At 47.4% G+C, this 15,086-nt stretch overlaps 1 protein-coding gene across 2 annotated transcripts in view; it reads right to left on the bottom strand.

The window, feature by feature from the left end:
- Nucleotides 1–15,086, bottom strand: part of LOC123755354 (bestrophin-2) — a 394,846-nt gene that overhangs the window by 192,993 nt on the left and 186,767 nt on the right. For both annotated transcript variants that reach the window (XM_069327625.1, XM_069327626.1), the window contains exon 6: nt 10,255–10,493. In XM_069327625.1, the coding sequence (XP_069183726.1) occupies nt 10,255–10,493 (239 nt within the window). The remainder of the gene's footprint in view (nt 1–10,254; nt 10,494–15,086) is intronic.

Here is a 15,086-nt window from a genome sequence, read left to right as displayed (position 1 = left end):
GGGCCACCACAACCCGTGTAAGGCGGGTGAACACGCGAGGTGCCAGGTTCAACCCGAACGGGAGACAACGAAAGCAGTAACTTCAGACGCCCCACAACAAAACCGAGCCAGTCCCTGCACCGTGGATGAATCGAGACATGCCATTAAGCGTCCCGGAGGTCCAGGGACACCATCCAAGCGCCCGGCTCCAAGAGGAGCCGAACCTGAGACAGCATAGACATCCGAAAAGAGGGGCAATGAACCCAGGGGTTCAGACAGGACAACTCCAGATAGAACCACAGGTCCGTGCAGTACCGTTTCGGAACCGGAAACAGACAGGAAACCCATCTGAGGGACGACGTCGTTTTGACGACGCCCAAGCGAACCCACTCCAAGACGGCCCAACAGAGCGCAGGAGAAGAAACCTGCCCTGCCAGCCCCGACCCCCCATGGGGGGGGGGCCACCCAACGCCACTGCAGGCCGACAGACATGACCCAAAAGGCCCAAGAATAGTGGGACCAGGTGTGGGCGAACAGCACAAACCGCCCCCCTATCGCCCCTCAATGGGGCAAACCGCGAAAGGGCCGGCGACCCTTACAAGACACAGAACCCCGCACAGAGCGAACACCGCGCCGACCAGACGAGGGAGGGTCCAAAGTAGGAGCCGAACCCAAACCTGACACCAGTAGCCTAGCACGACGAGAGGAACCCCGAGCCCTAGCACGCCCCTTCCGGGAAGACCCACCCCGGGACCCCCGGAAAACCAACAAGTCCGACATCGGACAACAAGCCGACGACGCAGCCTGAATAAACTGCGTCACGGCCGACTTCTCAAACAGAAGAGGACAATAAGGCGAAGAACGCCTAAGAGCCAGAGCCCAAGCAGATTCCACGGAGGAACCCAGCACCGTCTGCTGACACGCGAGACGGGAAGCATAAAACAGGGAAACCGCATCCCGCAAAATCGGCATGAACAGCTTCAACAAGACAGCCGACGAACGCGCTGCCGAGGACAAGGGGCTGGACCCCAGGACGGACCCAAGCGTCCTCACATCCTCCATGAGCCAATCCGAGGACAGCTCCCAGAGGGAAAAGAACTGCAAGGCTGAAGCCAAAAGGCCCTGGGCACGCAAGTCCTCCGCTATGAGCGCCGCCAAAAGGGTGGGAACCTGCACATGGAGCTAAATAATGCTCACATCACGAGGAAGGGCAGGGGCTAACAAGCACTCATTCAGGTACTCAAGATCGCCCCCCAGGAAAACCTGAAGCACCGTGGAAGCTTCCCGCCACTCCAGCGTCCAGGAACGACAGAAGGAATGCCAGGAATCAAGAACAAACAAGGGGCAGTCCGCTAGCCAGGAAGACTCCGGAACCTCGTAACGGAGCCAGAAACAGAACAAAGTCCCAAACCTGAACTCTAACGGATCCATTTCCGAGGCATAATCCGGGTCATGCAGGAGGTAAGCTGCAAAGGCCACCCGCACCACACCAGGTTGGATGCGATAAGCCGAAAACCTCCGGAAAGACAGAACTGATGTACCTGGGGGAACACAGAACCGAACCTGGGGAGGGGCTAACACCAAATCCAACTCGAACGCAGAGGGGGGAAAAGAAAACCCCACACCTTGTAACAATAAGCCCCACTCAGAGGGAAGAAAAACCCAGGTGGGGTCCAGCGGGGCCCAAGGTCCCAAGTCAGCCCCTCCCCAGCCTCGAGGTCCTTCACCACAGGACCCGGGGCCGAGTCCTCTCCCCAAGCCCCGACCCCACAAGACAAGGACAGAGCAGCCATAGAAGCTGGAGGAAGGGGGGCCCCACTGGTCAGACCCAGAAGCTTTGGCCAGGAGACAAGACTCGAATGCCTCTGCCACCCCCCTGGAAGGGGCACCCCCGAAGCTGCCCGAGTCTCAAGAGCAAGTAACCCCTGCTCCGACCCCGAAACCCTCAGACGTTTCGGGGCCGGAAGCAGGGGGAGGGGGGATCAGAACGAACAGAAGGGGAAGTACGAGGAGGTGCGGACTGAACCAGGATCGAAGCGACCCTCACCCCCAAGTTCAGGTCTCGAAAAGCAAAGCAGGGCAGCTCCGGGGCATCCAGGTGAGCAACCAACCGAGCGTGTTGCAACAGACGAAACCTAGACTGCAACGCACGCGCCGTCTGTACCCGAATAGAATCATCAGAGTATTGGATAAAGTGAGTCACAAGCAAGCAGCAACACTCACAGGACTCAGGGTCGAAAGTATCACCAACCCAACAGGCAGTGTGGAAGAGGCAAAAACAATGATGGGTCACCCTGAAACAAGGGAACCGAGCAACCCTCAAACTCGCACACAGCGAGTGGGGACTCCGGGGTCACATCCATCGGACCCACGCACTTCCTAGGGGATTCCCAGGGTCCTGAGCGTTTACTTTAAGAGGACTCGCGCTCAGATAGTCCCAGGCAGGGCGCTGCTAACCGGCGCCCAAAACTACCAAGCGAACTTCTATAGCTGTACCCCAGGGACGTGTACACTCACTAGGACCTAGCAGGGGGTGCCACAGAGGAGAACCGTGGAAGGGCAAAAACTAGTGGAATAATAGGGCAAAACCCCACCAGGCAAAAACAAAAAGAAAAACAAAACCCCACAAGAGGTCAGCGAACCCCAAGGAATAGAGCCGGCCACTATGTCGGAAATACAAGCTGCGCAGCACCCTGAGCCCCTACCAGTGCAAACTGACTCTTACCTGCCGGTAACAAGGGAGAACAGAACACCCAAGAGCCCAACAGGCGGCCGAAAACCGAAAAGGTAAAACAGACCAGCAGAGGCAGACCCCGAGGAGCCTGTGGAAGGTGGCTCCAAGCCCCAAGGGCAGTACTTACAGGGCACCTAGGGAAGGAAGCCCTAGGCGCATGCAGCCCGAGTACTGAAGATAACTTTTGGCTCTCGCACCCACAAAAACAAACACCACATGCAAAGCACAGGGCTGTAGCGACACTGGAGCCAGAGCACACGACCTTCGACTATAGCATCAACCTTAAGAACTGAGGTGTGGGTAGCCGGCGTGGAGGGTCTGGGGCTCCCCCTTCCCCCTCCCGGGGAGGGGGAAGCTGTGCAGACAGTGGCGCGGTGGCGTGTGATGTCACACTAGTTTGCTTGTTTTGTGTTGGGGAGTTCTATCTACTAGTTCAGCTTTTGATAGCAATTTTAACCAGAATAGGGGTTTGTTTTGAGGCACTTGCCTTTCTGGGTGCCTGTTCCGGTCGATGGCAGACATAGAATGCTTCCAACCACACGGGGGTTTCTATATGCCATTTCACCTCCGGCCTATTTTTAGGCCGGAGGTGAAACGACGCACATGACAGCTTACTAACGGTGCAGAAGCAACACCAAGACCGAAAGCAAGCTGAAGCGGCTCCGCCAGCGCCGCACGACAAGAGGCGACAGTATGTGGCACGACGACGGCCCCCAACCCCCACCAGAAAACCAAGCCGAGAGTAAATCAAGCTAACAAGAGTAACCACCTAAGAAGGGACAGGAAAAGGAAGGACCGTCAAAATACCCCATACTGCCGCCAAGAGAAGCACGCAGGTGGGACACCTACCACGAAGCCACCCGACCACCAACCGGAGGCGAGACCGCGAGGCAAAACAGAAGCAGCCCTGACAAGGCCCCTCCGAGCCCAGGAAAAGGCGGAGCCGCGGGAAGATCTCGGGCGCGACCACCGAAACCCAGGCGGTACAAGGAGATGGAACGTCTGCCGAACAGAAAAACTCCCCAAAGCATGCAAGCCCGCCAGTTCAGAAACGACGGGTCCGACGCGAGACATCGCAAGACCCCCCCCCCCCAAAAAAAAAAAAAAAAAAACGGCAGGGCAAGCTAGGAAACCAAAGAAGGCGGAAGGGTCGCCGTCAGAACAGTACCCGAACCAAGGGGTACGAACAACTGCAATAGACCGAGACAAAGAAGCACATCACAGGACACAGGCTGACAAACGCCCAAGAACACACGCAGAACACCCCTGCTGCAGAGGAGGCAGGAAGAAAGAGCAGAAGCACAAAAACCCCAGGAAAACAACCATGGGTGGACAATCAGGCAGGGACAGAAAAACCCCCACGCAATCCCCAGGCACAAAACAGCACCAAAGTGCCACAACACAACCGGACACAGGAACAAGGACACGCCACCGTGAAACACGGTACCAATGCACACGTGCAGCAGCAGCAACAGGCACCACTGCAACATGCAACATGAAAATAGTAACTCCCTTCCACAAAGGCAGAGAACGGAGCAGGCAGACCCCAGACAGGGCCAACGGAGACACGACAAAACCCCGCAGGCCCAGAAACCTGCACCAGGCGACCAACGGCGGAGAAACCCCGCTCGATACCTGCTGGATGAGGTACTGGGAGCTTTTTTACACCTCAAGCCCGGCCAGAGGGTGGCCCACCAGGCAGCTGCTAGGAGCAGTCCGCCGGCCCACATACCCCCACAACCAGGATGGGCCGGAACTGCTATACGAAAACAGGCTAGTGTGCCCTGGAAGTCCACGGACGAACCAGCAAGAAGGCTTATGCTCGCAAGTAGGTCGTGTAACAAGCACAGACCTCTGATGGCAATACAGTGTTCCCCAAATGTGCCAATAGCACCACTGCACTCCACTGGTACTATCCCGCAAGTTCTACCAGATAGGTGGGACCCAAGAACCAGAGCTCAAACCCTGCAAGCACAGCCGGGAGCCTTACCAGGTGAGTACAGAACCAACCCTACAACCCCCACACCTCACAACATTAAAAAAGGTGGGTCCCCTGAATGACTCCAGCATGGGTTGGACATGCACATGAGGGGGACAGGAAGGGTTGAAAAAGGGACAGTCACTGGTGTGCGAACGGTCTCAGTCGTACAAAAATATACCTAAATAAAGACAGGTATATAAACAACTCCGCATCCAGCGCCCGGCCAAAAGACGCCAGACCGCAGAAACTCACCTGGCGAACGGTGGCACGAACGTGACATGACTCAACAGTGCCCAGAAGAACCTGGGAGCACCGCCAGATGAAGACGCCAGAGTCGGACCCTGCCGGACCCGCAGGAGAGCAGGGAGAGGCGAAGGAGGCGGACCACACCCATGACACAGGGAAAACTGCGGTGTCCTCCCCACAACTGGGAACCAAGACACCCCCGGAGCGAAGGGGCACATACCGCAGCCAGGGAGAAGAACGAGAGGCGAAGCACTGTAGCAAAAAGGGCGCAAAACACCAGCACTGAAACACCGCCCAGACCAAAACAAACTCCACGGCACATACGCATAACACGCTGGCCGAATGGCACACCCTCTCTGCGGGAAGGCGCCAACCAGGACTACTGCACGAGAAAAGTAGCTGAAAGAGGAAGCAGGAACAATAAAACAGGCCAAAGAAGCAAAGAGCCCAAAAAGGAACCCAACCGGGCGACAAGTAGCCCAACCGGGCGACAAGTAGCCCAACAGGGTGACAAGTAGCCCAACTGGCTCACAAGTAGCCCAACCAGGCCACAAGTAGCCCAAAACAGCGACAAGGACGAGGAGCCGACAGACGTTCCAATAATGCGGGAAGCCAGCGTGGGAGGTCTGGGGCTCCCCCTTCCCCCTCCCGGGGAGGGGGGGAGCTGCGCAGACAGCGGCGCGGTGACGTATGACATCATACTAGTTTCCTTGTTTTCTGTTGAAGAGTTCTATCCACTAGTTCGGCTTTAGGTAGCAATTTTCACCAGAAGAGGGGTTTGTTTTGGAATGCTTACCTTTCTGGATGCTTGACCCGGTCGATGGCAGACATAGAATGCTTCCTACCACACGGGGGTTTCTATAGGCCATTGCTCCCCTTGCCTCTCTGAGGGGGCCAGGTTCTGGCCGTGGTCCCCGGTAGGCCCTAGAACTCCATACACATGACTGATGCTAAAGTCTGACATTAGCATATCAGCCGGTAAAGCTCCGGGGAGCCGACGGGGCTCCCCCCAGAAATTGATCTTTTCCTATAATCTTTTCAATACTACCTTATACTTTACAAGCTTGGCTACATACAACCTACAATTACTAAAGCCAAGGGTGTACATGAGTGCGTTATTTGCAAGCACACAGAATGAAGAAACAGGAAGCGAAAATTTATCGATACCTGGTGCACTGAGAGCGAAGTCGTGCTGTGTACCATGGGCTACTTCGCTGAGTATTACTTACTTCCGAAGTACTGAGTGTGTAATACAGTGTGTTACTGTGTAAATAGTGTGTGAAACTGTACATTTTGTAATTTTAGTGATTTTTTAACAGGTAATATTGCGACAATAAACATTTATTGTGGACACATTACTGACACATGTATCACAGTTCCATGGAACATTATGAACGTTCTACTGTATACATATTGTAAAGGACACAAATATGCATCATATACGATAAAAAAAAATAAAACTGCATTGGAAATACGTAAAACAAATAATTGAAAATACATTTGTGGAAACACCCGGTGCTTGAATGGCCCGCGCGACCGTGTCTGGGCGATTCACGCACGGGTGACCAGGCCCTGATGACGTCACAGTGCACCTTGTCCATGTCCCCACAGCCAAAGTATGTGGAATTTGCTATTTATTTTTACATAGACACGTTCAGGGAAGGGAATTTATCATGTTACGAAGAAAAAAGAATCTTTGGGAACACTATTTCATGCGCACCGGAAAAATTTCACAAGAGATCTTTCAAAAGAAGATAGAGAGAAGCTGAAACTGAACCTCGCCGAGGCAAAACATTTAAATGAGAGCAGGAATGAAGAAGAAATAAATTCTTTTTTCTACAAAGTGATAGGGGTAGGCAAACCAGTAAAGTGGTACATAAAGGCAAACCAACAAAATCAATAGAGAGAGGGGGAGTGAAGAATAAGGAGAGGGGGAACAAGTTCCTGAAGATTGCATACACCAACATAGATGGAGTGAGATCGAAGATACTGGAGTTAAGTGATGTAATACAGCTGCAGACACCAGACATTGTTGCACTCACGGAGACAAAACTTGAAGATGTAATTTTAAATGAGGTCATATTCCCAAGGGGCTACTCAATTTGGAGACGGGACAGAAAAATTAGGAAAGGCGGTGGCATTGCTGTGCTGGTAAAAGAACACCTAAAGGTGAAGGAAATAATGACTGCCAATCCACAAGAAGTTGACATAATAGCACTAGAGATCTGCTATGAGGATGATAAACTAATGATGATAAATGCATATAGTCCACCGCCAAGCAGCACATGGTCAAAGGAGGAGCTAGATAGTAAACGTGAAGGTCTTATAACAATAATGAGAGAGATTATAGCGAGAGCGGATAACGATAGATCACGACTGTTGATAGTCGGTGACTTCAACTTGAAATCCATAGACTGGGAAGCATATGAAGCTAAAACAGAAGATTTTTGGACCTGTAAATTTGTAGACCTCATCCTGGAAACATTCTTGTATCAACATGTTAAACAAGCTACGAGGATGAGGGAAGGGGACGTTCCCTCCATGCTAGATTTGATATTTACCAGGAAGGAGGAAGAGATATTTGACATTCAGTACCTTCCTCCCTTGGGTAAAAGTGACCATGTCTTTTTGGGAATAAAGTATGCAATGCGTTATAAGCTGGAAGAAAATAAGGAGGTTGAAGCAGTTGAAAAACCAGACTTCAGGAGAGGACATTATGGTGACCTTAGAAATTTTTTTAGTGAGTATAATTGGACAGACTTGATGCTAGGCAAGGAAGTGAATGAGATGTATGGCAAGTTTTGTGAAATATATGATAAAGGCACAAAAAAATTTATACCAAAACAGAGATGCAGAACTAGGAAACAGGATTGGTTCAATAGAAATTGCGAGAGGGCTAGAGACCGAAAGACACAAAAATGGAATCAATACAGGAAGAGGCCGAACCCCCAAACATACCAGCGATACAAAGATGCGAGAAACAACTACACGGCAGTGAGGAGAGAGGCAGAAAGAAATTTTGAAAAAGGGATTGCGGACAAATGTAAAACAGAACCAGGTCTATTCTATAAATTCATAAACAACAAATTGCAGGTAAAGGATAATATTCAGAGGTTGAAAATGGGAAATAGATTCACGGAAGATGAAAAGGAAATGTGTGAAACACTAAACGAAAAGTTCCAAAGTGTGTTTGTACAAAATGAAATCTTTAGGGAACCAGATACAATAAGAATTCCAGAGAACAACATAGAACACATAGAGGTGTCTAGAGACGAAGTGGAAAAAATGCTCAAGGAGCTCGGTAAGAACAAAGCAGCTGGCCCAGATGGCGTTTCACCATGGGTTCTGAGAGAATGTGCATCTGAGCTCAGCATTCCACTTCACCTGATCTTTCAGGCATCCCTGTGTACAGGAATCGTAGCAGACGGGTGGAAACAGGCTAACATAGTTCCAATCTACAAAAGTGGCAGCAGGGAAGACCCCCTCAATTATAGACCTGTATCATTGACAAGTGTAATAGTGAAAGTATTGGAAAAACTAATCAAAACTAAATGGGTAGAACACCTAGAGAGAAATGATATAATATCAGACAGACAGTATGGTTTTCGATCTGGAAGATCCTGTGTATCGAATTTACTCAGTTTCTATGATCGAGCCACAGAGATATTACAGGAAAGAGATGGTTGGGTTGACTGCATCTATCTGGACCTAAAAAAGGCTTTCGACAGAGTTCCACATAAGAGGTTGTTCTGGAAACTGGAAAATATTGGAGGGGTGACAGGTAAGCTTCTATCATGGATGAAAAATTTTCTGACTGATAGAAAAATGAGGGCAGTAATCAGAGGCAATGTATCAGAATGGAGAAATGTCACAAGTGGAGTACCACAGGGTTCAGTTCTTGCACCAGTGATGTTTATTGTGTACATAAATGATCTACCAGTTGGTATACAGAATTATATGAACATGTTTGCTGATGATGCTAAGATAATAGGAAGGATAAGAAATTTAGATGACTGTCATGCCCTTCAAGAAGACCTGGACAAAATAAGTATATGGAGCACCACTTGGCAAATGGAATTTAATGTTAATAAATGTCATGTTATGGAATGTGGAATAGGAGAACATAGACCCCACACAACCTATATATTATGTGAGAAATCTTTAAAGAATTCTGATAAAGAAAGAGATCTAGGAGTGGTTCTAGATAGAAAACTATCACCTGAGGACCACATAAAGAATATTGTGCAAGGAGCCTATGCTATGCTTTCTAACTTCAGAATTGCATTTAAATACATGGATGGCGATATACTAAAGAAATTGTTCATGACTTTTGTTAGGCCAAAGCTAGAATATGCAGCTGTTGTGTGGTGCCCATATCTTAAGAAGCACATCAACAAACTGGAAAAGGTGCAAAGACATGCTACTAAGTGGCTCCCAGAACTGAAGGGCAAGAGCTACGAGGAGAGGTTAGAAGCATTAAATATGCCAAAACTAGAAGACAGAAGAAAAAGAGGTGATATGATCACTACATACAAAATAGTTACAGGAATTGATAAAATCGACAGGGAAGACTTCCTGAGACCTGGAATTTCAAGAACAAGAGGTCATAGATTTAAACTAGCTAAACACAGATGCCGAAGAAATATAAGAAAATTCACCTTCGCAAATAGAGTGGTAGACGGTTGGAACAAGTTAAGTGAGAAGGTGGTGGAGGCCAAGACCGTCAGTAGTTTCAAAGCATTATATGACAAAGAGTGCTGGGAAGACGGGACACCACGAGCGTAGCTCTCATCCTGTAACTACACTTAGGTAATTACACTTAGGTAATTACAATAAACTCGGCGCAGCACAAGGGTTAAGGAAATTCAGTCTTGCAAAACTAAAGGAGAGAAGGAACAGTGGGAACATGATCATTACATTCATAATACTGATAGGAATAGACATGGTGGACAAGACCAGTTTCTTCAAATTGAGAGAAAATAAGACAAGATGATACAGGTAGAAGCTGGAAACACAACCAAGTCGAAGAAATGTAAGGCAATATTAGTATCCTGTATGGAGGGTCAACAAGTGAAATACACCAAAAGAAAATGTTTAGAGAAGCAACTTCCATTTACAATATTAAAACCAGATACAACACTACACAAAGATCAGGAAAGTGAAAAAAATCAGACCAGTATAGCAGAACTATCTGGCAAAGCTTAAAGGGCTAAACCTCATTTCCCTGAGGTTACTGTTAGGTTAGCACATGAACTTTTACATTACCATGCAAGACATACTTGGATAAGAAACTGACCTTAGAATGGACACTGACCTGTGTGTAGACAAGTGGTATGCTGATCCAGTCATAACTGAGAAGGCCGCCACACTTGCCCCTCAGGTTGTTGAGTTCATCTATGATGGTTTTGACAGCAAAGTCATCCCTGATGCGTCCTTCGCGTCTAGCACGTGCAACAAGTGTCCCCGCCCACACCAGGGGAAGATAATACAGCGAGTACACTGTCTTTTCTGCCAAACTCTCAAAAATCTTCTTTTCATTTGCCGTCATGAAGCCTACAGAAAGGTGAAAGACTGCCATAAAGCCAACAGATAAGGAAATTACCATTCTGAAGCCTACAGGGAGGTAAATACTCATTCTGAAACCTAATGGGAGGTTCTGTATAGGATCATACCAAAACTTACAGTGGAAGGAAAGTACCATTCAGGGGCCTGCAAGAAGCAAGTAAATTATATTAATGCTTACATGGAAGTACGTCTTGGAACACTTGAAAATATTTATCATACAGTTTAGTATAGCATTACTATTTAACTGGTGTAGATTCACTTTGCATATAGTACTGCCATAAGTCATTCTCCAGTTAAATCAATGGCTTACTGAAGCAAAAAGCTTAGTGTGATTTGCCCCAAACATATTTGCCTCCTTGGATATCACAATTTTGGACAAGACAGGTTGCCTTTGCTCAATTCTGTAGTCCTTGGCATGAGTTCAAACAGACTCATTAGGTCACTACAGTATATGACTTAAATTGTAATTTAACCCTTTAACTGCGCAGCCTATAAATATGACATCCCCCCAGTGCGCAGGAAATGAAACCTTGGGAAAAAATTATTTTTTCTTCGGAAAGTGTCAAAAACTCCTCCCTGTATATGGGTATAGCAACGTAAGTTCGAAATTGTACTTACTTTGGCTGCTATCGGTCCGAAAGGTGGGCCGTTACTGTCATAATTCCCCGTGCGCCAGAGCAGTATGCTCCCGGGGCCGGTGGGGCACCCGGGGCGGGGCGCGTGAGTTGCCGCGAATATATTTTTGCACATTTTTTGCGCAGTTCCAAATACATTTTATTTGTTTTTACATGCTAATCCTAAGTATAATGAACACGTTCACTATATTTTGGCAGTAAAACATCCGTACTGTCCGAAAACACTGTATTACGTGCATGACACTTGTGTACACATATGTTGCACATATTTACCATGTATCATGCTAATTTATGAATATATACAATCTATTTACAGTCTATACACTGTCACACACTATATACATTCACCATCAACACATTCAGAACACCACGAGTGTGAGCAGCCACACCCAGCCAGCCCTTCCTCACTCCTCTAACATTGTATTCACCAACATTACTCTTCCAAATCATACAGTTATTCACACCAATGTTTCATGTTCATTTATGTATATTTACAACATATGTACACACTCTACACTGTCACACACTATATACATTCACCATCAACACACTCAGAACACCGCGAGTGTGAGCAGCCACACTCAGCCAAGCCCTCCTCCACTCCTCCAACTCGCCAACATTGCTCCTCCAAATCATACAGTTATTCACACGAATGTTTCAAGTTCATTTATGTATATTTACAACATATGTACACACACTACACTGTCACACACTATATACATTCACCATCAACACACTCAGAACACCGCGAGTGTGAGCAGCCACACCCAGCCAGCCTTCCCTCACTCCAACATCTTACTCGCCAACATTGCTCCTCCCACCATACTGTTATTGTATTTATTACACAATTTACACATGTTATATATGCCTATCTACATGTTTTATTTACCAGAACTATGCAAGTAAGCCGGTATTGTGTCCAAACAGTACAGTGGCCACTATACACTGCATGACAAATCACACAGCAGACGACGCCACGATTACGAAGTCACCTACCTCACCAAAATAGCTCCTCACAACATACTCCTGGTGCTGTTATTACACTATTCCACACACACTGTATATACCTATGTACATGTGTGTTCCCCATAGCGAACCACGAAGCTAGTATGGTGAGCAAAACAAGAGTTACTGCCACACAGTGAGGCTACCTCAATTCTCTCTCTTCCTCCCTCCCTCCCTCACCAAAATTCCTCCTTCCTACGCACAACGCTCATTATAACCACAATCCTGGTCACTAATACCTGTAAATGAATAATTGACCACAAGTTTAATTAGAAAGGGAACCTAAAAAGTCGTTTGAAGGTTCCTACATGGACGAAATAATGCTGTGGTGCTGTGGCTAGAGCTGTGAACATCGTGAACAGCATTGAATCACTGATATTTGAACATTGTACCCAGTCATTATCACACTCGGGCTCTTCTATAATACTATCATGGCTAAATAAAACAGATTATATATATATTTGACGATATTAGGCGATGCTGTGGTCATACGCTGAATAGCAGTGCTGTGCGCTCATGCTGCGAGCTCCAGCCTTGGTTGCTCACTCACTACTGAGGCTCTGGCACCCGGCAATGTGGACCATGATTTTTTTAAAGATGGCGTCTGTTTACAAGAGCCCTGAGGAAGCTTATTTTTTTTTTTTTTTTTTGCAGGGATATTCCTGCGTGGGCCCTAAGCCTCTGGCTGGCCCACTAAGTGTTGCTTGTTTCTGTTTTACATGGGTGGAGTATGAGTATTTATGACTCGTATGGTCGCTTCAGTAAGATTTTGCCATATGTGTTTAACAACTTCTTCTGCTCTGTTGAATCTAAGTTGAAATCTTAATGGGTTTGTAACTGTGCACTGTGTTAGATAATGTTCCAGTGGTCTGTCGGGCATTTCTCCACAGTGTTGACATTTCCTCTCATCTTCCGGAACCTGTAAGCCTATTTCCCATGCACATGGGTATCCAAGCCTGATGCGATGTAAGTGCACTTCTGTTGTTCTACTGCTCCCTTTCATCAAACTAAGTGGTTCGTAGTTGGTTGAATTCTTGTACCAACCCGCAGATCCTGATGTTGCAACTGCTGTGTTGTGGTCACTGTACATCTTTTGCATTGCTCTGTTTCTAATTACTTTCTTAATCTGTGATAGACTCTGTGGTATGTAAATGTCTACATTTCTCCTCTTAGTAGCAAGTTTTGCAGCTTCGTCTGCAATGTCATTTCCTATTATTCCCACATGACTTGGCACCCAGTTGATAAGTACCCGTCGGCCTTGTCGTTTGAGTGTTTGCATGAATGATAAGACATTTGTGATCAGATGGATGTTATCACATATGTGTTCTTGTTGCAAGGTTTCAATGGCGGTTCTCGAATCTGTATGTATGATAACATGTTGTCGGTGTTCAGCAAGAGCATGTTCCACAGCCTTTTGAATGGGTAGCATCTCTGTTTGTAAAGTCGAACACCCATTTGAGAGCCTCCAACTATTTACAGAGTTTCCTGCTTTAACTGCAGCTCCGGTTTCTTGTCCCTGCTGGTCTACTGATCCATCTGTGAAGTAAGTGAAGCTGTCAGATGCCATGTTTGCTTCTATATGCATCTGTGCAATGTTAGGTAGCAGATGAGGATTTGTCTGGTTCTTCTGTCCTTCAAGAGCCATAATCTTAAAGTCTGCTGGCAGAGATTCCCAAGGGGCTTGTATGACAAAGTCTGCATGTATTTCGTCGACACCCCTCTCAGTGACTGTGTTATATCGAATGTATTGATGGTGTTTATCGCACAATGGGTCCACCTGTTGCTATTGGAGGCTCTTCTGTCCAGAGTTCTTCTGTCTTCTGTTCTGTCTGTCTTCTGTCCTTCTGTCCACGGAGCAGTCTCCGTGGTGTAGTGGTAAGACACTCGCCTGGCGTTCCGCGAGCGCTATGTCATGGGTTCGTATCCTGGCCGGGGAAGATTTACTGGGCGCAATTCCTTAACTGTAGCCTCTGTTTAACGCAACAGTAAAATGTGTACTTGGATGAAAAAACGATTCTTCGCGGCAGGGGATCGTATTCCAGGGACCATAGGATTAAGGACTTGCCCGAAACGCTACGCGTACTAGTGGCTGTACAAGAATGTAACAACTCTTGTATATATCTCAAAAAAAAAAAAAAAAAAAAAAAAAAAAAAAAAGTTAGTGCTTCAGTGATTATATCGTTAAGTGAACTGATTCTAGGTCTAGTCAATATCTTGGTCAGCATGTACCTGAGGAAGCTGATGTGAACCCCATGTAGCCGCGGGAGTTTTGAATGGAACGTGAAAAATAAAAACACCCGGAGGCGCGTTGAGCACCTGAAGCCTGGGCCTGCAGGCACGTTGCGCAGTTAAAGGGTTAAGCAGCATACAAATAAACCAACATTGATTATATTGAAACACTTCTTTCTGGTAGGTCCAAGGTGGATTCCTATTGCTAACTGCTTCATTAGCGCCACAGTAAGCATGTCTTATCAGGCCCTTGTAAATCATTAAAAGCTTATCAGGGACCAGAGACTAAGACCTGGGCCAGCCTGACAGAGGTGCAGACAGCAGGGTAGTCTTGATCATCCTGACCGAGAAATAAGCCACCATAAAGGTAGAGCAAAACCAGTCATAAGCAAAGCAAAATGTAAACAACTCTGAAAACAAGGCAGCCAGTAGTTAGGTCATTCACCCACAAGTAGAAACTGCCAACTACCAGCACCAGCAGCTTACTCACTATCCAGTGAAGGTCCTTAGTCATGAATCAAAGACAGAAAACCCAATGCACCTAAAAAGAGAAGGGGAGGGCCCAGGAGGGCATTTTGATACATTCATCGCTGGTTGTCTGAAAGGGCTCCAAGGTGGCTCCCTGTTGCTATCTCTCACTATGGAGAAGAAAACATAAGGAGAATTCACCAGAGGCAGAGAAGAGAAGAGGCCAATAACCCCTGAAGTAGGG

Source organism: Procambarus clarkii, chromosome 20 (assembly GCF_040958095.1).
Source record: "Procambarus clarkii isolate CNS0578487 chromosome 20, FALCON_Pclarkii_2.0, whole genome shotgun sequence".
Lineage (NCBI taxonomy): Eukaryota > Metazoa > Arthropoda > Malacostraca > Decapoda > Cambaridae > Procambarus > Procambarus clarkii.
Note: the sequence above shows the minus strand (reverse complement) of the source record. Positions and strands in the feature narration are given on the sequence as shown.